The 23,328-nt window shown below is 44.5% G+C and overlaps 1 protein-coding gene across 1 annotated transcript in view; it reads left to right on the forward strand.

Moving 5' to 3' along the window:
- Window positions 1–288: 288 nt before the first annotated feature.
- Window positions 289–23,328, forward strand: part of NPSR1 (neuropeptide S receptor 1) — a 138,356-nt gene continuing 115,316 nt past the window's right edge. The window contains exons 1-2 of the mRNA XM_019509035.1: window positions 289–611; window positions 13,974–14,106. Of these exons, the coding sequence (XP_019364580.1) occupies window positions 465–611; window positions 13,974–14,106 (280 nt within the window). The 5' untranslated portion in view covers window positions 289–464. The remainder of the gene's footprint in view (window positions 612–13,973; window positions 14,107–23,328) is intronic.

The following is a 23,328-nucleotide window of genomic DNA, read 5'->3' on the forward strand; positions in this document are numbered from 1 at the left end:
TCAGACTGGGCTGCACTAAGATAAGAAATTAAACTGCAGCAAGAAATAGCCAGCCTGCTGAGGTATAATACCTCATGGATGTTAACATTTTTAAAGCCAGTCCTGACCCTTATAGTGGGAAGCTGCGGAGGCAAGACAGTCTGGAGTTAGCAAGGCTTAGATACGATGCCACAGCTGCTAGTAGTAACGTTACTGGCTGCTGCTTCTGCTGATGGAGAAGTGTGTGTGGACAGCCGGTGTCTGAATTGCATCAGAGTACAGCTTCAAGGAAAGACTCCAGCCTGGTTTGAATTACTCAGCTGCACTGAAGCCCTGATGCCTGTGGTAGACAGTGGTGGAGCAGAAAAGCTGTATTTGCTCCTGCACTCCTCTGCAAAGAGCTTGGATCTGTTTAACTGCGGGTTTTGGGGTTGTTTTTTTGTCCTCAAGGAGAGGAACCAAGAGAGCTCAAACAAAACCCAAAAATGCAAGACAGTTTTACAGAAGCCATGACCAGCTCAAATGCAAGTACAGACTGGCTGGATTTTACCCTTGTAACTTGCACAGAAACAGTGACTTTCACTGAAGTGGTGGAGGAAGAGGAATGGGGATCCTTTTACTATTCCTTTAAGGTACAGACAGCATGCTTCACTGTCTCACACGCTTGCTGCACTTTGCCTTTTCAGTACCTTTACAAGGAAGGGATAAACACTATGAAAGACTTCTTGGTGTAAACTTATGATTGATATTCGCAGTTTTCTTTGTAAGGACTATTCTCATGCATCAGGCAATTATTGAAAAATAAAGTAACGTAAGCCTCAAACTAAAAACTTAAAAGGTCTGCCATAATGTGCTGTGGTAGGTTGCTGATGCTATGAAAGTATTGTAATTTTTCATGTGTTCTGCTGAAATCAGAGGATTTTCTTATTTGAATAAATCTTTTACCTTAACTATTACAGTCATGATCACAATATGCAGGGTTTGTATTAATTTTCCATCTACCTCTGCAATGTATGGTGCATGTCTTGATCAAGAGATTCTGATTGCACTTTCTTTAGGTTTAAAGGAGAGTTGTAAAGTCTCTGAAAAAAGTATTTTTTTTATTTTTAAAAGCTGTGTTAGGCATGATAGTGAAAGGGACATTAAGAATAAATACATTTTATCATCTTTGTTTTTATCAAGAGTAGCATGCTGCTTTTTCCAGCACAGGAGTATATGGAAGATGGGAAAAGGCGGGGGTGCTAATGAGTTACATCCTCGATTCTGATTGCGTTGGCTGCTGGCATCCATTATACGGCACTTAATTTCAGGCTGCATGTCATGCACTATTCTGCTGTGATGGTTTGTGGAGCCATTTCAGTCAATGTTATTAAATAGGTGACTAAAAATGCAGTAATTTATCTCTGGAAGTTATTTATTCAGTCATGACTTCAAAGGTAGATTTAGGCTTTCAGATGATAATGAGCAAGGGAGATCTAGATGGATGTATTTTAGCAACCTATTCTGATTTCTTGATGCAGGGGCGGTCAACCTGCAGCACAGAAAGCACAAGTGGCATGGGCAGCCTCTGTGTGTGGCACACAGCAGATAGGGCAGGGAACAGAAAGCAAAGTAGCAGATCAAGCAGGGGAAAGGGATTGAAGTGGCACTTAGGGAAGGTGTGCAGCTAATTTGGGGCACAACTGCTAAAAAGGTTGAACTCCACTATCTTACAGCAGTGTAAAGCTGGCATAATTACTGAAGTAAGTGGAATTATTCTAGGTTTCTACCTGAATATAAAAATTAACACACTGCTGACTTCTTTCTGCTAGTAATATTGTTTTCTCCTCTGTTAGCTCCAATGCAACTTTCAGTTAAGGGAAATTCTTAATTTAGATTTCTAAACTAATAGTAGAAACAGAATAGGACCAAGTACAATATTTTACCTTTTCCTTTCCCCAGATCTAAATCTGGGGTGAAAGTTGAAATAATTTTACTGGAACAGCATTTCAATAAGTAATGAAGGTGACAGTTAGCTCCATGACTAAAAAGCCTCCACGCAGGTAAAGGTATTGAGTAAATTACCATAGTTAGATACACTGATAGCAGAACAGTCACGAAACATCTCTATTTCTGAAGGAAACCGGGTTGTATTAGTTGAAAACTTCTTGTTGTAACTGCTGCTTTTTCTTGCCTCTAGCTCTGAGAAATGCCATGTGAACACTGCAAAAAGGAAATGGCTTACATTCATTATTGGCAGTTGAATGGCATGGAAATATTTGATTTTTGAGGCAATTGGTAGCTTGCATTGATGAAAAGGAGGCACATGTTACCTTCTGTAATGATGAATGCAAAACATGACACTACTCTGGCAAATCATCTTTGTGGCTGGTAGGTCTTACCACCACCACCACCCTCTTTAGGATTTCCATACTCCCTTAGAAGCCTCGCTTGTAGAAGATGCAGTAGGTATGTGCTGAATCAATGTATTCAACCTGATACACAACATCCCCTTGGGTTTTGCTGGTTTGGGGTTTGTGTTCATTATCCCTATTCTTCCACCAGTACAAAAAGAACTACCTTCACTCCTCTTGCTACCAAATTATATACTGACTAGGAAACCAGAAGATATAAAGTCACTGTAGCACAGAATAAATACTAATAACAAACTGATAGGTCTTGAAAGGTCTTGCAAACAGAAAATCACTGAGTGAGTGTTTTTGGTGGGATTCTACAGGGTTTAATTCTCAGTTTTATGCTGGTTAATGTTTAGAACAAAAAATCATTACTGATAACATTTGGTGATAGCAAAGACTGGGAAAGTGGTAAATAATGAAGACCAGGCATGAATACAGAATAATATGAGTTGCTTGGTAAGCAGAACACAAGCAAACAATAATTTTCATGCACAAATGTAAAATCATACCTCTAGGAGAAAGGGTTGTGGATGATGCTTACAGAAAAAGGGAGGCTTCCTAGGGAGCAGTGCTTCTGAAAAAGGCTGGGGGTAAGGGTAGATAACTGGCTGAAGATGAGCTCTTAATGTGATGCTATGGCTAAGAGGGATAATGTGATATTTGGATATTTTAAAAGAATATAAATTAAGAGTTGTTCATCTCACCCCTATATTTGGTACTTGGGTGACTGCAGCTAGAATAGTGTACCCAGCTCTGGTGTCCTCAATTCATGACAGATGATGATAAATAATTTAGAGAATGTTTAGAAAAGACTTTAAAAAGGATTAAAAATGCTTTATAGTGCAAGATTCCAGGAACTCAACTTATCTAGCTTATTAGAAAGGTTAAGGGTTGGTTTGATCACCACTTGTAAGTACCTAAATGAGAAACAGAAAACATCTGGGAGATTCAACCTAGCAGACAGATTGAATGATTGGAATTTGAAGCTAAGCATTCCTGTAGTAGAAACAGGGCCCTGATTCTTAACAGTGATGGACTTTAGACTACTTTCTGGCAGATTGTCCACTTTTGCATCAAGATTGGATGCTTTTCCAAAAGCTGGACAAGATTCTTTGGGTAAATATGATATCTTTTATTAGACCAGCTAAATAGTTGGCAAAATTGTTCTTTGTAAGCTTTCAGGCTCAAACACCCTTCTTCAGGCACAGGGAGAGTCTCTTCTAGATGGACACAGTTGCACAAGCACCCATGACATGAGTTTTGCCTGGCAGCAGCCAGAGATGCAGGGCCCCAGAACCCCCCTGCACCTATCTCCTTGAAACTCAGCAGGCTTTGTGGCCTCAGCAGGGGCTAGCACCTCTTCAGTATTCAGCCCACTGCACCTTGACACACACAGGGTCATCTGTGTCATGAGTTTTGCCTGTCAGCAGCTTGAGGTGCAGTTTCCCCCCAAACCCCTGCACCTACCACCTTGAAACTTGGCAGGCTTTGTGGCCTCACCAAGGGCTACCACCCCTGCAGTTTTCACCCCCCTGTGGTGTAATACATAGAAGTGACACAAGTTTTCTTTCAAGAATTTGGGGTGCAGTTCCTCCTGAACCCCTGCACTGATCTTGAAACTTGGCAGGCTTCATGCTCTCAGCAGAGGCCACCATCCCTACAAATTTCATCCAAATCAAACAGAAGAGCAAAGTTATAGACATTTCATTGTTTCCCCATTATACCCTATGGCCGGATCTTCGAAGCAGCTCCGAAGCTTTTCCAAAGCACTTTGGAAGCTCTGAACTGCTTCAGGAAGCCTAACGAAGCCAGTGCTTTGATCTGGACATGCTGCTTTGGACGCTAAAGCGTCCAAAGCTTCTCCACATCTGAAGCGCGGTCTGAATCCTCTCACAGCCCGAGTGGACAACTGGCTCAGAGGCTACTCCCAGAGAGTGGTGATCAATGGGATGGCCTCATCCTGGAGGGCTGTTTCCAGTGGGGTCCCCCAGGACTTGTGTTATTCAATATATTCATTAAAGATTTGGATGAAGGGGTAGAAAGCACTATGATGAAGTTTGCAGATGGTACCAAGCTGTGGGGAAACACGGACATGCCAGAGGATAGGGCAAAGATCCAGGAGGACCTTGACAGACTGGACTTATGGGAGGGATGAAATCAGATGAGGTTTAACAGGGAGAAGTGCAAGGTCCTTCACCTGGGTAAGAAGAACCCTCACCACAACTATACAATGGGTAGTTGCCTGTTGGTTCGCACAACATCTGAACGAGAACTGGGGGGGGTCACAACTGACTGGAAAATGAATATGACCTAACAGTGTGACAAGGCTGCCAAAAGGGCCAATAAAACTCTGGAGTGCATTAGCTGCAGTTTGGCCAATAGATTCAGGGAGGTACTCCTTCCTCTCTATTCAGCCTTGGTGAGGCCTCAGCTGGAGTACTATGCCCAGTTCTGGGCACTGTACTTCAAGAAGGACATAGATAAGCTCAAGAGGGTACAAAGAAGGGCCACTCATTTAATTAAGGGCATGGAGGGTAGGCCCTATGAGGAGAAACTCTGGGAACTAGGCCTGTTCAGCCTGAGGAAGAGAAGGCTGAGAGGTGACTTGATAGCTGCCTACAAGTACCTCAGTGGGGAGCATCAAGAACTAGGAGAGCAACTATTCAGGAGGGCACCTCAAGGGAGGACAACGACCAATGGGCATAAACTAATAGAGGGTAAATTCAGGTTGGATATAAGGAAAAACTTCTCTGTAAGTGTCACCAGAATCTGCAGCATGCTCCCAGCAGAGGTGGTGCAGTTGCCCATCTTGGAGGTGTTCAAGACAAGGCTGGACAGGCACCTTGCTAAGTCCATCTGAGCCCAATACTACCTGCCCGTGGCAAGGGACCAGACTTGATGATCGTACAGGTCCTTTCTGGTTCTATGATTTCTGCCACCCTCCTTCTTCCCCAAGGTTTCATCACTTACTTTCAGTATCAGTTTTACTGATGAATACCTCAGAGGCAAACAGGCCCTAGTTCAACACTAATACTAGAATAAGATTAGGGAGAGAGATTTCTCCAGCTCACCATGCCTACAATACTTTCTCTATTTAATTTCCATTCCTCATATTTTTGGAAGTTAAGAAGAATTGATTCCAAACTTTACCTGTTGGCTATCATGTGTTATAATGTGTCTCAGTTTCCACCTTGTTAACATACAGACTGCTGGCTGAGTAGAGAATACAGCATTGGGATACTCACTGAGTGTGTAACCAAGCTAATAGTCCTTCATTTTTATTACTAGTAGCTGAGTTATACCTGAATACAAAAATGCAGAAGCTAGCATTTAGCACTACAGTGGTCCAGGCCTGTAAAAATGTACATAAGCAACCTTTGGCAATTCTTTGGTTCTGGTATGGAAAGAGGCTGAGCAATATTATAGGCACACTGCTATAATCTATAGCAATAGGCTTGTGCAGAAAAGGCCTAGAAGCTTGGGCTAACATGGTTAAGGATTGCCTGGTTCTGTAACCAGCATCAGATGCAGAAGTGATATGGTAAGCAATACGTCCAGATGTCTTTGACTCCCCAGCCTAAATAGCCCTGTACCTCTTTTACAACTGGATCAAGTGCAGGATCCTTGTAAGGAGTGAAGGTACTGTTGCACTCCCCTTTTGCCTTTGTTCCCAGCTGATCCGGCACCGGGGTGGGCTCTAGAACCAGTCCTACCCGGCTCCAGCCACAGGCTCTAGTTTATACTTCCAGCATGTGCTCCCTACTTGTCTCTCCCTTGCAGGTATTCCCTCCTGGCTGGGAACGGGCACTGGAAGCAGGGTATACTCCCCTGCCACTGTCCCTGGCTCATGCAGGCACAGGGGAAGCCCCAGAGCTGTTTCTGATCTGCTTCTGCCCTGTGCTGAAGGAAGCAGCTATGGGGGGAACCAGGTTTAGCTAGGAAAAGTGGAGTTTGAATGTACAGTCATTAGAGTATCCTCTTTCCAGCACCTGTTTCTGGCCAGTAGGGAGACACACTGTGCAGTAGAGGGAGTAGTGCAAGCAGGGGGCAGGGGCTAGAAGAAGAAACCTGTGTGCCTCCGTCCTCAGCGGAGCCTGGCTCCCTGCACAGCTGCTCCCAACTGTCCCCAGCTAGAGTGGAGCAGGAGTGGCTCAGGGTTCCCCCTTGGCTCAGGTCTGTCAGGGACAATGGCAGCAGTGCTGGCAGAGATTGTGGCAGGAGAAGGTCCCCCCTTCATGTGCCTGTTCCCTGCCTAGCTCCCTGGTGTCCCCTACCTTTCTAGGGGCTCCAGCCATACGTCACTACAATTCTCCCATGGTCTCAGGGGCTGCACAGCACACTATCCTTTAATACATCCTGAATCCGCTTGTGATGTCAGACAGCTTTTGGTAGGAATCCAGAGCACTGCTTGAACTCAGTTGCCTCTGGAACTGTAACAAGACCCCCAATTACTATGCCACTGCAGCCAGTGGGTCAGAACATCTGGAGAGAAGTTACAGCCTGGAAATGAGAGGTAGTGGGCAATCATGTAAAGATTGCGAAATGGTTTATAATTGAGGAAGTCAATAGATCACAAGTCTTCCCTCACTCATTAGGTTCAAGAACGTAAAGGGACTTTTACATGTTCTCTGGGGGTGGGGGGGTGGCAGCTCTGACAGCCGCTCTAATTAAAGCACCGCAGCATTTCATGTAGCAGTGTCCCCATGCTTAAAAATGGCGATGGGGGTACTTGAATTAAAACGCATTCAAAGAGCTTTAGATAAAGCGCCTCCACCGCTATTTTTAAGTGCGGGGACACTGATACACAAGACACAGGAGGCTGCTGGAGCACACCAGTTGCCACGCTCCAGCAGACTTGATTAATCGAGTCTGCTCTGACGTGCTAGAATTCCAGCACGGTGGCCCAGACTGCATACTTGTATATAAGTGCCCTTAATGTTGCTTTACACTGAAGGTAAAACAGATCAGCTTCTCTGGCAATTGTGTGCTGGAAAAACATAGAATCATGGAAAATTAGGGTTGGAAGGGACCTTAGGAGGTCATCTAGTCTAACCCCTTGCTCCCAAGGTAGGACCATTCTCAAATAGGGGCTTCCAGCCAGGTCTTTGTCGAGCCAGGCCTTAAGAACCTCCAAGGATGGAGATTGCACCACCTTTCTAGCTAACCTGTTCCAGTGCTTCACCACCCTCCTAGTGAGAAAGTATCCAACCTAATATTCCACTGTTGCAACTTGAAACCATTGCTCTTTGTTCTGTCACCACTGAAAACAGTCTAGCTCCATCCTCTTTGGAACCACCCTTCAGGTAGTTAAAGACTGCTATCAAATCCCCGCTCAGTCTCCTCTTCTGCAGACTAAATAAGCCCAGTTCCCTCAGCCTCTCCTCAGAAGTCATGTGCCCCAGACTCCATTTTTGTTACTGGACTCTCTTCAATTTGTCCACACCATTTCTGTAGTGGGGGATCCAAAACTGGACACAATACTCCAGATGTGGCCTCATCAGTGCCAAACAGAAGGGAATAATTACTTCCTTCAACCAGCTGGCAACACTCCTACTATTGCATTGTAAGTACTCCGACAGAATGGCTTCTCTTTGTAAGTTAGCCTGCCTTGACCTCAAGTTTCTCATGGGGCTTCAGCTCTTGAAGATAAAACAGCTTATTTGGGCCCAATCCCTGTAACAAGCCTAGCAGCTTTTGCACAGCATGGATATTGAGACTTGTCACCTCATGCCAGGAAGTTCTGTGAAAGTTCAGATAGCAAAACACTTGCTCTCATTGCAAGTTTCTCTCTCACAGATTTATGCCTCTCTAGATACGCAAATTTATTTGTGACACCAGTTACAACTGAAACTCCATTGAAATTACTCCACAGTGTCATGAATGTAAGAGAAGAACTTGGCCCAAGATCCCTCAGAAAATGTTGTCTTGTTTAGTTAGCTCTGTTCTTTCTTACTGCTGCTTTCTGCATAGCTAACTCCCTAGTGTCTGAAGCCTCTTTCTCTCTTTCTTCTTCCCCTTGTAGTATATTTAAAAGTGTGATTTTCATAGGATATTAGAACTTGGGATATTTAATTCTCAGTTCTGTTACTGATTTGTTTTGTGACCTTGATTGAATTGTTTAACTCCATCTTGCTTCTGTTTACCTCTGTGTGGGCGCATGTACACATGCAATTAATGCACATGAATAAACTCTGGAGCTTATTGCTGCCGGGCTCTGAGTCTTCATATGTGCCTGAAACTACAGTATGTTGAGCTGATTGAAGCAGCCCCAGCTGGCAGGGGGACCGTGGGGTCAGCTGCCATCCCAAGGCTGCTTCTTCCAGCTCACCATGCTGTAGAGGGGCTGGCTGGGGCACAAGGGTGCTCCAATGCAGGGCTAGCCAACAGGCAGTGCCCACACTGAAGCACCCTCATGTTCCAGCCAGCCAAGCAATGTCTACATGTGTTCACCTGCATAGTAAAAATCTCTGCAGCAGGATAATACTTGTTTTCACAGGTACTACAACTACAGCTGCAGTTCATTAGTTTACTCCAGCCTAATAGGGGTGCCCATATAGACACACAACCTTTACTGTGCAGCTGATTAGTTTACTGTGCAGTAAACATTTCATGTAGATGCGTCCTGTGATCCTTACATACCTGACAGTGATCTTGTAAGGCCTAATTACTGTAATAATTCAAAAAGATAGTGTTGGCCAGATGTTACCACACACTGGGTGTGTCTACACGTGCATTTGATTAAGGATCAGTTTACTTGTGAGTAAATGCTCCTGGAGCATGGAGCCAGGTGGGGAACAGGCTGGGAAGCTTGTTCCCTGCTCAGCTCCATTTGTGTGGGTGCCCTTCAGGAGTGGGCAGCTGTGGGGTGGGGTGCTCTCAGGAGTGGAGCCTGGGGACAGGCAGCCTGAACCCTGGCCTCTGGTCACTCCTCCATGGGTGCACACACTGCAGCGAGGCCCATGGGTGGGGGGCAAGCTCAAGCTAACAGTGGTGGCTGGTCTCCTGGCATGGGCAGCTCCCCCTCCTGCAGCCAGTGTCTAGGACCAGCAGAGCTGGCATATAGTCTCAGGCCCATTACAGGCAGTTTTGGCTCTATACCCATGTGGGGCTGGGGCTGGGGCTGGGGCGAGCAGCAGGGCTGGGCCCAGGTTGGGGTGGCGGGCTGGCAGGGGACCCAGGTGGGGGCCAGGGCAGGGGCTCCTGACCCATGGAGGTGGTGCTGGTCCTCTACCAAGGCTCATGAGGGGACTACTGCTGAGTGGTGAGCAGCTGCTAGAGGCCAGATGGGACTACAGTCAGGAGCAGGGTGGCAAGCAGCATGAAAGCAACTGCAAGAGCCAGGACAGTGTCCAGCACCTGGCAGTCCTCCTCCATGGCCTCCAATGCCCTGGGCAAGAGTGCACCCTGCTCCTGCAGGACCTCCACACGCTTGCATTCCAAAGCTAGGAGCTGCGCCCAGAATACTCAGTCCTCCCAGTCCCACACATCCTTGCAGGTGACATCCTCTACCCACCAGACCTGCGCATTTGCCAGACAGTCCTCTGCAGCCATCACCAGCAGGTCCAGGAGGAGGGTGTTGTCCTGGGTCAGGCTTCTGGCAGCTCCTGCTGCCATGGCTCCAGACCCTGCTGCCCCCCCTTTTCTTCCTGTAGACCAGTTGCTGTCCTGTGCTGCTGCCAAGCTCATGGCATCCAGGCTAGGGGGGTGCAGGGCTCCCAGATCGCCAAGATGAGGAGCTGCCTATGCCCTCTCCCTCCCTGCAGTGGGCTTCTCCAGGGAGGCACCCTGGGGACAGCCTCCTCTCTACCCATGATGGCTGTGTACCCTGAGCATGCCCCTGATGCACATGTCCTGGGAACTGCATGAGGAGTCATTTGCATGGATGGAGGGATGCCCATCCCACTACACCCTGCTGCTGATTGCCATGGTGCCCTGGTGAACCTGTACACCTGGCATGGGACCCAGAGCTTCAATGGTGCAGGGAGAAGCCTGGGTTGCTCTACAGCCTCTGCCATTGTCTGGAGAGCTACTTGTCACTACACTACCTGTCCCTTCCCTCCCCACCCCACCCCCAGCCAAAGAGGATATCACCACTGGCATCAACATATTCCTCAGAATGTGAAAGGCCCATGTCTGCTTAGCTGTTGGGGTACAGGCTGCTCAATAAAGTTTTGCACTGGTTCTCACCTCTGCATGCTGTGGAGGGAAACCTGGGGCCAGGGGAACATGGCTGGCCCAGGCAGGGAGAGGAGGTCAGGGGAAGGGGCCAAGGCAGGGAGGGCCTTCCCTGCAGTGTGGGACTTACCATGTGGGCAGAGCTTGCATGCCCAGTGATGCCATGCAGCTCCTAGTGGACTCAGGTTGCAGGGCAAAGCATGCAGGCACCTGGCCAGGGGCTCCCCCCAGGAGAAGCTGGTGCTACTGGAAGCCGGTGTCATGGCTAGCTGTGCCTTGTGGTTGGGGCTGAGGCTGCAGAGCTGTCTGGCCAGGTACTGGCCCAGGCTCCCTAAGCTGGTGGTGGAGGCTGTGACCAAGGAACTCAATGGGATGGGCTACTGGAATCTTCAGGGGCTCTCTCCTGGTAACACATCACTGCCAATGCCAGGCCAGAGTGGGTGCTCAGGCAGGCTGCCCATGCTGCAGTACACAGCACAGCTGTGGCCTGGGTTCTGCGGGTCCTCAGTCAGTTTCTACATAAAGGGCATGGACTTGCAGGCATTCCCCAACTGATGGTTGTGGTTCATGACGGTGATCCACTGTGCCCGCAAAGCCTTGACCTTTATGAGGCACTTCCATGCCAACCAGTTGTGCCTGTGCTCCTGCATCTAGCCTGATAGCCCCTTACAAATGTGGACATTGGAGCACCTGTCCCACATGAACTGCTGCTGCACCTCCACCTCATCACACAGTGCCACAAGTTTGCCAGTCTCTTCCATGGACCAGTTGGGGCCCAAGGTGATGGGGTGTAGTGTGGGCAATGATGAGGCCATTGGGGCTCCCATGCTGGCTCTGTGAGCCTCCACACAGCTGTCCCTGTGCTGCCAGGCCTGGGCAGCTGCTTGCGGCTCAGGGGCACGGCACGGGACTGGGAGCCGCACAACAAGGCAATGCCCTGCAGCACTGGCAGGCTCTGGGCAGGCTAATGGGGGTTGACAGTGGGCGGCTGGAGCTGGTTTCAGTGGCCAGGAGCTTCCTGAAGCTGGGCCCGGGTGCTGACTGACCTGGTAGGAGCCTGCAGCAGCCTGCAGGCCTGGATGGCATAGGTCTGGCAGCTGCACAGCACTGAGGTGCCAGGTAGTGGTATTGGGGTGCAAGCAGGCTGGAACAGCTGGCTTGTGGCCTGCACAGTGGGACACAGTAGCCTAGTGTGACCTCAGGCTACCTGCATGTGCCCCAGGGCTCACTGTGCCTGCAGGCGTTTAAGGACCTGCAGCTGGGGCAGGCATAGAGCTGGCCGAGCCCTGGGGCAGGAGAGGTTCCCAGCCCAAGAGCCCTGGGTCTAGCCTGAGGCTGGCCCCCTAGCGGCAGGGCTGACCCACAGCAAATTTGCTCCCACTTGGTATCTACATGTGCGTTACTGCACAGTAGCAGGTAGCAAATTTACTCACAAGTAGTCATTTTTACTGTGCATTTGCACGTGTAAACACACACACTTTCTGTGCAGTAAACTACACTACTACGCAGTAAAGCATCTCCTGTAGACACACCTAGTAGTACACAGGACATCATAGTCTCTTCTTTTATTTAGAAGAAATAGTAACCATAGTGTCTGAAAAATTATCACTTTTTAGTGAAGGCTGTTGTTATGTTTTTACAAATCAGTTTCAGAATTGTAGCTGAAAATTGCGATGGTATGTTTTGCTGCCAAGAAGCCAGCCAATGAAATTAAAAGACTGTATGTAAACATATAACCATATTGGCCTTAATTGAATACACACAGCAATTCATAACATATCACAAATTTTAATTCATATTAATTCAGATGTCCTATTTTCTTTGATGTGAGTCACAGAAAGATTTTTAAAAAAGGCTTCTTCCTTGGCTTTTTTTTCACTGTGTAATAATATTAAGATAATTCAAATATATCTTTTTGTATTCAGCTTGCATTCTGTCTGTATAGGGAGTTTAATTGTCCATTTGTTTATATTGGAACTGCATATCTTTAGTATTATTCTATAACTAAGGATGATTGTATTTATATTTAATTTATTTCTTGTTCTGCCTTTTGTACTCCAGAGAAATCATCCACTCTAATGCATGATTTCCAAATCCACATGTGTTCCTTCTGTTTAAATCCCATGAAGATCTAAGCATCGCAGGGCCTGATTCTACCCTATTTTCAGAATTATACAGTCACTGTTTTCTAAGGAGATATTCCTATGAAACCAAGAACCAAAACTACACCACTGCCTTTCTTCTTATATGAAGTAGCTTTTTTTTTAAACTGAAAAAACACAAACTCATCCCTGGTGTAATCTCATTTAAATCAATGCTGTTTATGGTACTTTTTCTTTCATTCCTTCCCAGTAACAAGCTTCAAACTCATCTATAGCACAAGCATACATTGTTGGCACTATATGAGCACCTCTGCTTTTTCTGTTTTGTGCAAAATGTGGTTCCATGTGTTTTACAAGACAGCCTGTTGTCAAGAGATTTTCAGACCTAATTATCTTGGACAATTTGCTTACCCAATTCTGTTACTGCACAGCTAGTCTGAAGCTCTTGAGATTTCACCTATCAAAGTTATATTATGGGTAGAGGTGAAAAATGTTGAAATATAGGCATTACTGAGAGGAGTGTATAGTATTTATAGGGGGAAACAAACTGTTTCACTTTCATTGCCAAAATAAGCAGTAATAACAATGAAAACTTATTACTGCCAAGCAACATGCTGACTTTCACCGTTGCAATTAGGGTTTGTGCCAATAGCAAGACATGAACAAATGGCTTTGGAAAGTCAGTTTTCATACACATTAATTTAAAAGAAAATATTAATATTCCCTTGTTCTTATGGCTAAACATTTCCAAGGCTTTGAAAATGTTTGGGTAACTTCTTACACATGCTAATGCTAGAGGGACTTATGCCATCATGTAGTTCTTTGTATACCACTCTGCTTCATCACTTGCACCGTGATGCAATATTATATTTTCTAGGTTGGTTGCTCACCTCTCCTAGGACTTCCTAGGACTTTAAAAAATGAAAGTGTATTTCCCCCTCATTTTTCAAGGAAGCCATTTATACATTTCTTCCATTAAGTAAGATGGATGGGTTACAAGAGCAACAAAATAAGACTGAGGACCACCTAATTTTGATAACTGAAAATTTGTATTGGCTTTGTGAAACTAGAAACCACATTTAGACACTGTAGAATTAAACTGGGGTTTCACAAGCTTTGTTATGACACATCTAGGCCTTTTTCCCTTCCCAGAAAATGGTTTTCCCAGAAAATTGAAAGTTAGTTGTCAAAACTCATATTAAATCACAATTTCTTTATTGCCATCCCATTTGTTCCCACACATTACCTTTTTTAACCCTTATCATCTTTATGTACCTGATGATCCATTCACCTCAGTGTTTTGTTTTTCCCTCTAACACAGACAGAGCAGCTGGTTACTCTTTGGATTCTCTTTATTGTCACAATTGCTGGAAACTCCATTGTGCTGTTTTCTACCTGGAAGAGGAAGAGAAAATCCAGGATGACCTTCTTTGTCACACAGTTAGCAATCACAGGTAATGTGTGGGGATGTGGATATATGGTGTGGGTTGTAGGATTCAGACTGACAGGGTATTTTGCATTAATAAGCAAATGCAAGATGAAATGTGAAGAATTTGGTTGCCATTTACAATGAACAGTTTCACTGAGCATAAGGTCTGCCCTGGAGGAGGTAAATAGGCTGAAGTTAGTGGGCTTATATGTGTGTGTGTGTGTTTTTATTTAGCATTTGATGGTACAAGTGATCACAAAGCAAATGTGTGTGCTGAATTTGCACTTGGTCACATGCATGTTATTACATGTTGCAATATCTGTGTTGAATACAGCCCCTGCATTTTGACAGTTTTACAAGGGCTTTTCTTGCAGTCTGGACTTTTGTCATTTCCCTATAGCATTGTTCCCAAGTGCTATCAGAGATATGAAGAAAATGGGGGTTGAATGAGTCACCAATGCTCTCTTGCTACAACCTCTTTAAAGGACTTTAAGAATGTATTGTTTCATCCATGTGTTCAGGCACTGAGGCAAGAAAGCAACTTCCTCTCTACATTACAAGGGGTTCTGGTTTGTCTCTAAAGGGTTGTAAGTAAAAATGCTATTGTTTATAAGGAGGAAAGAGGCTTGATCCAAAGCCTACTGAAGTTGGTGAGACTATTTCTAAGTAGTCTGTGGGTTTTGAAGAAGACTGAAAATATACAAAGAGAGTTTAGAAATTCATGTGTTGTTGAAGTAGTTACAACAGGTAGGAATCAAATCACACCACAAAAATATAAGTGTAATCCAAAAGCATTTCTGACATGCACTTTTTGTGGTCATTGTAACAGACTGAATTGCAGGTATTCCAAAAAGATTTTTCCTGCGGGGAAAATGTCCCCAGATCCCAGTGCAATGTCTCTTCAATAACTCCTTTCTACAAAGAGTAATTTGTGCTGTGTTTTTATCATAGGCAGTGTTTCTCAGGAACAGTTTTACATTTCCAGTAAAGAGCAGTCAAAGGCATATTTATTTGCCCAGTCATTTTGCTGCCTCCTCCTGTCATGGCTGTGAGAAGATTGTAAAACTGTAAAAGCAGTGGCATAGAGTCCTCAGATTTTTACCCACCCTGTTCACAAGTAAATGAGCTTCGCACTATAATACTGTCTTGCATGGGAGTTCTGCCTGACACTGAGGTGAGCAAAGCCTTGGAGAGCTGGTTTTGCCCTTAATGTGACTTAGGGTACATCTTCACAGTACAGTAGAGCAGTGATGCCTGTGATTTTGGTTGTCTGGGTCAGATGAATGGCATGGAGCCAGTCTGCAGGCCAGAGCAGATCCTGTGCCAACCCTAAACACTAGGATTGGGCCCCACACCCCCTCTTCATAGTCCCAGCCTGCTGGGATCACGCTCCAGGGGCCCTGTACTACCTCCGATGCCCCTTGCACCCAATTTAGGCTGCAGAGCTATGGCCCGCAGACTTTCCCACAGATCTGTGGGGACCCTGAAGGCCGAATGACATAGTGCTGTGGGCAAGATCTGACCCATGGGCTAGGGGTTGAGCACCTTTGCAATAGAGAACTGTGTGGAGATAGTCAAGCCAGGTCTAATCAGGGTGCTTTACAGTTCTGTGCTAATGGCTAGGGAAAAAAAGCCTAAGCCTGACTTGATTCAATCTTTGCAGGTTAGTCTAAACTGGCTAGGCTGAACCAGTTTGTAACCAGACAGATATTCTCTCTGGACCGAGGAAATTCAGGCACATACCTGCAGCGGCTCAGGCTAGAAGCCAGGGGGTGCTGGAGCAGCCCTCCCTTCCCTTCTGTAGTGCTAAGGGGTCTGGGACAGACATTGCATAAACCGGTTTGAGCCAAATCAGTTAAGTCTGATACTACATTCAACCACGTTTATTTCAAATTGGTTTCAGCCATTTTGACACTGGTTTATGTGCACTGAACATCTGTTCTGTTACAGGTTTAAACCAGTTTCTGATCACTTAAATTGGTTTATGTGTAATGTCTGTCTCTAGCCCAAGGGTGGGCAAAATGCGGCCCGGGGGCCGGATGTGGCCCGCCAGGCCATTCTATCCAGTCCGCGGGACCCCTAAAAAATTTAGAAAATTAATATTTATCTGCCCCTGGCTTGCCAAAACTCAGTAAGCGGCCCTCCACCCAAAATAATTGCCCGCCCCTGCCCTAGCCAATGTGGTTCTACTGTTTCTATGCTACTTCTGGGAGCTCAGTTAACTCACAGAGGTGATAGACTAAGCAATCTTTTCATGAAGGATTATCTTTAATACACAAATAGTAAGCTTGCAATGTTGCAGCTGCCACCTGCCTGCCCATGCTCGATGGAAAGGTGAAAGCAACTAATTAGCCAAGCACTTCTTCCCATTTTCTCCTAAATCCAGTGATTTAATTCACTTGGAGTTTGCAGGTTCTGACAGGAGAATCAGAAACCTTTCTTGCTCCCTGGCAGTATGCTCAGCTTCATGATTTTGGATGGTTCTGTTGACTGCAACATCCTTAAGTACCTTGCTGAGGCTATGATTCAGGAAAGTACTTAACTTTTAAAATGGCTTTAAGTCAATACCTGTTCATTAAGAAAGTAAATATATCCTCCAGTACCTGCTAAAGTATCACTGCAGTCATCTTAGGGCTTTGTTACACATTAATGTTAGATGGCTCAGGGAGCTCTTAACCCCTAGATTGTCTATACATAAAGTTGGGTAAACTAGTTTTTAGCACCCTTTAAACATCTTAAACTTATGCCACTCCAGGACAGGTTTAGCTTTGATCTGTGTTACTCAGTTTATGTTGCATGAACGTGTGCCCACTCCCCAGAGATAAGCTGCCAGAGTTGTAGTCCTCCAGGGTCCCAGGAGACAGTGTGTGCCCCCCACCTTTCTGAGTGTACAACTCACAGCTGTAGCCCCTAGTCAGACCCCTGCTTGCCAGCCCTCTAGTGCTAAGTCACAGCTGTGCAGGTGGGGAACAGTCAGAGAAGGTTTTTAGCTTGAACATGTAACTACTCTAAACTTGAACTAACATTAACAGTGATCAACATTTGAAAAGCGTAAAGTGCAATGTGTAACAAGGCCCTTAGAATTAAGCACGTGCTAATCAAGTGTGTTAATCTACAATATTAATCCTTACAACTTGGAGGAGCTGTAATAAATTTGCCTTGCACAAAATTTACTTTTCAGATGTATTTAATTCTTTCCATATTTCTCCTTTAAAAAAAAGTCAGAGTCTCTTCTCAGAGGTATAAATCAGGAATATTGCCATTCAAATCACTGAAGTTACAGCAAGGTAAAATGAGGGTAAGGGAAAAATATGGCTCACATAATTTAAAAAGAAATTATAATATTTTACAGTTTTTCTTCCCATAAGCTGACTGGTTATACAGCATGCATGTGGCCTTAATATTAAGATTTTAAGCTCTGTATCCTTCTAAAAAATCTAGGGTTGACATAGTTATAAAATACAGACATTTCTGCATAACTTCAGTGAAGAAGTTACTGTTTAGGCTATACAGAACATAATGCAGTTTGAATGGTGCAGTATTATGTTGAATGGTGCAATAATAATAGCATGACAACTTTAAGATGCTTAAAGAGTGCTTAAAACTAGTTTACCCTTCTTAATGTGTAGACAGTCCTGGGGTTAAGAGCTCCCTGAGCCGCTCAAAATTAATTACAAAGTGGATGGAAAGAGAATAAGTGATACAGACGTATGAGAAAAGGAGAAGGCTAATTTTGGTGAAGTAATTTGTAAAATGAGCTTCAGACAAACTGACCTGTCAACCTGCTTCCACTGAATAATTTTCTTTTGAAAGTGCTCAACCCATTTCCAACACTGAAGTCCCAGAAACACAGCTTTAAAGTGATGTTGAAATGCAGTTGTTTTCAGCACAGAGCAATTTTTCATTAATTGAGATTTGGGCAAGATTTAGTTCACCACTTGAGGTCTCTTGTAAACCTTACACTTAGCATGAGAGTAAAAATAGGTATACAAATGTGTTTTGTGACCACATTTGGTCAAATACCATTTTACAAGTGCTATTCGTAGTGCTATTTTACAACTGCCATTTTACAATCACTTTTCTAATACTATGTCATTTGGCCAGCTGTATTATCAACCAGATAATAGCTGTTGAATAATATAGCTTGTAAATACTATACTGCCAATATTATTCAATCAGATATAGTTATTAGGGATGACTGAATTTATAAAGATTCTGGTAAGTGGCCAAAAATACAGCTGCTTCTGAAAAGTTGAGCTGTCATATTGTGACTATTACCATATTTACTTGATTTTTGAACAAGGTTTCCCATTTACACATGGGGAAAAAGCCCCTCATTTTGGAATTTGAGCAGGTGGAGGCAGCTCCTGTGGCCATAGCTTCAAGCCCAGGCTGGGGCTGTAGCTGCAGCCACAGCAACATCTGCAGCAGCCTGCACCTCTTCTTCACTCTGCACGGCCTCTGAACCCACTGCTTCTCTCTCCTGTAGCCTTGGGCCCCATCTTCCCCACCTTTCCCTGTCTCTCCCCATACTGCTTCTGCCTTCATCAGCCTCTGGCCCTTGGCTCACCTCCCCAACCCCTCCAGACTGGCACTGTGTCTGTGCCTCAGGCTGCAGTGGGGATGGAGCCTGCTGGCAGCGAGGCAAGGGTAAGTGGGGAATGGCAGGTGGGGAGATGGGAGAAGCAAGGGCCTGTGGCTGCCAAGGGTCAGGCACAAAGGGGAGTAAGTGTGTGTGTGTGGGGGGGAGGAAGAGGTGGCAGGGGGCAAGCTGCCTGCCCCTCTGCCTCCCCAGCCATCTGCCCTCCTACTGCCTGCACCCACTGTCTCCCCCACCATCTCCACACCACATGCCCCCAATGCTCCCTCTATCATACACCCTACCACTTGGCCCCCTACTACCCTCACCACCTGCTCCCCACTGCTTCCCCCAGTGCCTGTCTCCTTACTACCATTCCCACTGCCTCAGCCCGAACCGCTGCTTTTCCTGATGCCTGGTGGGGACAAATTTAGACCGATCCCCCAATGATTAGATTCTATTATAGTCCGCGTGTCCAGGGTCTGGAAAAGACTCCCCCAGAGGTGGTGCAAGCACCTACTCTGGACTCATTCAAAAGGTGTTTAGATGTTTATCTTGCTGAGATCATTTGACCCCAGCAGACTTCCTGCCTGTGGTAGGGGGGCTGGACTTGATGATCTCGTGAGGTTCCTTCCAGCCCCTAATGTCTATGAAATCTATAAAATCTATGGAGTGTTATAACAATCTATACATTTTCCATGTATAGAATCTAATTATGGAGTAGGGGTGTCATATTTGGGCTTGGGTAATTACAGTGTATTTCCGGTGTTTCCTTCTTCATACCTTAAGTTAGCCCAAAGCTATTCTTACATTATCAGAGGGCTCAGTTCAAACTGTTACTTTAACACTTTCCTAATGTTAATAATGGCCATCGTTCTATTGGTATCAATGAATCTATATACTTACTTATGTGCTGTCAGGGACATAATGAGCAAAAATACAGTACAGAATCAAGAATGTAGGTTTACTTTTAATGAATTGCACCGTTCAATTTAACAAAGCAAAAAAATATTGGGTTATACTATACATAATGCCGGTGTAACTCTAATTGTATTATATCAGTTTGTTTCAAAATTCAATCTTAATAATTGTTTAAATGCAGTGTTGGGTTTGTGTCTCCCTTTAACTAATTAAATATATTTTTTGGAATCAACTTTTTACTTTCAGATTTAGTTCAAGCCTTTTGCCTTGTTTTTAAAATTTCTTTTTCTATTTAAGTGCTGAATCTTATGGGATGACTTCAGATTTATATAAAAATAGTAAGGAAGATATTTTAATAATGCTCCTCTGTATCAGTGTCAACTTCTTTTGTTTATCCTCAGGAGACTGGAGATTTTAGAAACACTCAGTCCATAAGTGATGCATTTACTTAGTGGAGAGAGAACTTGGTCAAAAAGCTGCACTATGGCATCTTCTAGGTATAATAGTTTATTACAGGAACCTCAGTAGATTTATGGTGTCTTACAGTGAAATGCTTAGGGGTAAATCACATCCTTGCTTCTATAGCTGGATAGAACCAATGCAGTTCTGTTACGTAAATAAGCAGGGCAGGGTCCTCTGAAACTCATTGCAGTAATATACAGGTACGGGTAGCTATGAAGGCACGGTTAGACTTTCCACTGTTAACACCAAAGGCTGACTCAAATAGCTTCCATGGAGCTTGAAAACATTTTTTTTTCCTGCCTTCTGCTAATCAGAGGAAGGATGGTTTATAAGCTAAAGTACAGGAATGCAAGCTGTGCCAATGTCTTTGTGTGACCTTGGGCAAGGCGATGTGGGCCTTCTGTCAACCTGACTATATACAACTACTGTGGAAGTAAGGGACTATCTAGCATGGATAAGCATGAAAGAATGTGATCATACTCCTCCCCTCTCTCTCAGCCTGGCAGTCTCTCTCACAAAGATATCCCTCCAAAGATACCACCACCACAAAGACATATATAACAAACTCAGGTCAAAATAATTATGGCAGTAACATAACATTTGCAGACTGTCTCTATGCTATGTCCCTATCCTTTTTCCTTTGGCTCTTTTGTCTGGGTAAATCATAAGCTGTGTGACAAAGGGACTGTGACTTCCTTTCTGTCTGTGCAATGCCATGCAAAAAAGAGCCCTATTTTAGTTGGTCTCCAGGCACTACCAAAATGAACATGATAAACAGCTTTCTTGAGCTTCACTTCCTGAACTGTAAAGTGGGGATTATAATGCTGCTGTACTTCAGTGGAGCCATGAGTATGAATTCATTTATGTTTTCAGTGAGCTTGAATACCAGCATGACCATGATTATATAGAGTTCATGCTACAGGGCTTTTTAATGTGTGTTCCTGCAACTCTGCTGGATTACCGAAAAAGATGATGAAGACCCATGGAAGACTGGAAAATGCATGCTCATTGCCATTAGGACTCATAGTAAGGATGATATCTTTTATTAGACCAACAAGATTTTTGTGAAAAAAATATCTTTAATGGCAAGTTTTCGGGCACAAACACCCTTCACCAGGCATTAGAGAAAAGCTTGCAAAAGTTCTTCTGATAGATATGAGGATTTCATAGAAATCCTATGAAATATGAAAGTTCATATTTCATAGGATTTCACAGAGGAGTCAATAGATGGAAAAGTCCTCTGAGCAGTCAGTTCATAGCTGGTATGGAGCCTCTCACCTCCTGTGAGGATCTGTGACGATGCAAATTACCTTGAAACAAAGGCAGGAGCAGTGTCTCAGGTTTCAAGTGGTCACAGTTGCTTCCTGCTTGGGAAAATATGAAGATTTCGTTTTAAAAATCGACTAAAATTCAGTATCTTCTATGTGTCAGGTGTCCAGGTGGTAGCCGTATTGGTCTAGAGGAAAAAGCAATCAGGACTTGTAGTAGAGATGATATCTTTTATTAGACCAACAAGATTTTTGCAAAAATTAGGAGAACGTTTACAATCTTTTCTCCAGTGCCTGATGAAGGGTGTTTGTGCCCAAAAGCTTGCAGTTAAAGATTTTTTTTTTTTTTTGCAAAAATTTTGTTGGTCTAATAATAGATATCAACTTTCCTATGAGTCTTGATTTGTTTTTCCCTCTAGAGTCTAGACCAATATGGCTACAACCTGGATACCTGCTCGTTACCATTCAATTTACATGACTGCTTACCCAAGTCCCAGAAGTTTAATGTGAAAGATTGAAGCAAAGGGTGTGATTGAAAAGATTACTGATATCTGTTCATCCTTCCCCACAGCTGTATATTTGGACCCCTTCTTCAATTCCTGTTAATTTGTGGGAAAAGCTGTGGGTCGTCTGATATCTAGGGTGGTTTTACCTTTACTTGGCTTTTCCCTGAAAGCACCAGAATGGACAATTCAGTATCCATAAGTTCTAGGATATGTATGGTAGGCAAATTATTCCCATGATTACCTAATGAATCTTCAAACTGTCATTAATATGCAGATAGAAAAAAATCTCTAGTGATCTCAAGATCACTTGTGTTTTTAATTGCATGTCTCTGACCCCAGGAAGAACATATGCCAAACAGAGGATGGTGTAATGAGAAGATTTTAACTTAGTCTCATGAAACTTGTTCTTTTCTCAGCATAAATAGACATGAAATAACACAAGGGCCATACTTAAGTGAATTCATTCCTCTGCTTGAAAACAAATATTTGAAGTTTTCATTTTCATAAATTGACAATGCCTTCCTTCTAATGGGTTGCAGGTGAAGTGAGGATTATATCAGGAGGGTCATGTGCAAACTGGTAAGGTAAGCACTTACTGGATGCATCTACACAAGATACTATGTTGCCGTTGCTTGTTGCTATGGCAATGTAGCTCATCACTATAGCAACATAGCATCAGCTGGCACAAACCATGACACCAATGGTAGCGTTCGTTTCTACTGCACAGTAGGGTCAAAAATGACCTGTGCACCACCAGGACAGCACAGTAATTGCAGTTATTGTGCAGACATTTAGTACTTGCTAACAACTGCACAGTTAGGGGCACATGTAGACGCACCCACTGAGGCATAACTAGAACTATGCACCAAGGCTGTATCTACACAGCAAGCTAGAGAAATGCAGCACAGTAGATTTTTGTCATAGTCATCAGCAATCTCTCAGTTCGAGGATGATCTGTACCACAACTCACTGAGGGGTCTTGAGATGACTTAAGAGTCAAATCCTTGAGCTGCAGACCTGTCCACAGAACTTGTAGGACTTTCAGCAGGGGAGTGTTAGATGTAGATTAGAATTTCTCTCCTTTTCCTTCCTCTGTTCTCTCTCCTCTTCATAGTTTCATAGTAGTTAGGGGTCAGAAGGGACCTGAATAGATCATCTGGTCTAACCCCCCACCACTGGTTGGAGCACACGCTGGGATCACACGGTGTTCATCCAACCTCTTTTTGAATTTACCCAAGGTAGGAGCGAGGACCTCTTCCCTAGGAAGTTGGTTCCAGATTCTAGCTACCCTAACAGTGAAATAGTGCCACCTAATCTCTAACCTGAACCTATTCTCCAGCAGCTTCTGGCCATTGTTCCTCGTCACCCCGGGTGCTTCTGGGGGGAATAGGACTCTTCCTATTTGCTGCTAATCTCCCCTAACAAGTTTGTAGCCAGCCACCAAATCCCCACTCAGCCTCTGCTTGCTGAGGCTGAACAGGTTCAGGTCCCTCAGCCTCTCCTCATAGGGC

The sequence above is a fragment of the Gavialis gangeticus genome, unplaced genomic scaffold (assembly GCF_001723915.1).
Source record: "Gavialis gangeticus isolate Ggan-Ray unplaced genomic scaffold, GavGan_comp1, whole genome shotgun sequence".
NCBI lineage: Eukaryota > Metazoa > Chordata > Crocodylia > Gavialidae > Gavialis > Gavialis gangeticus.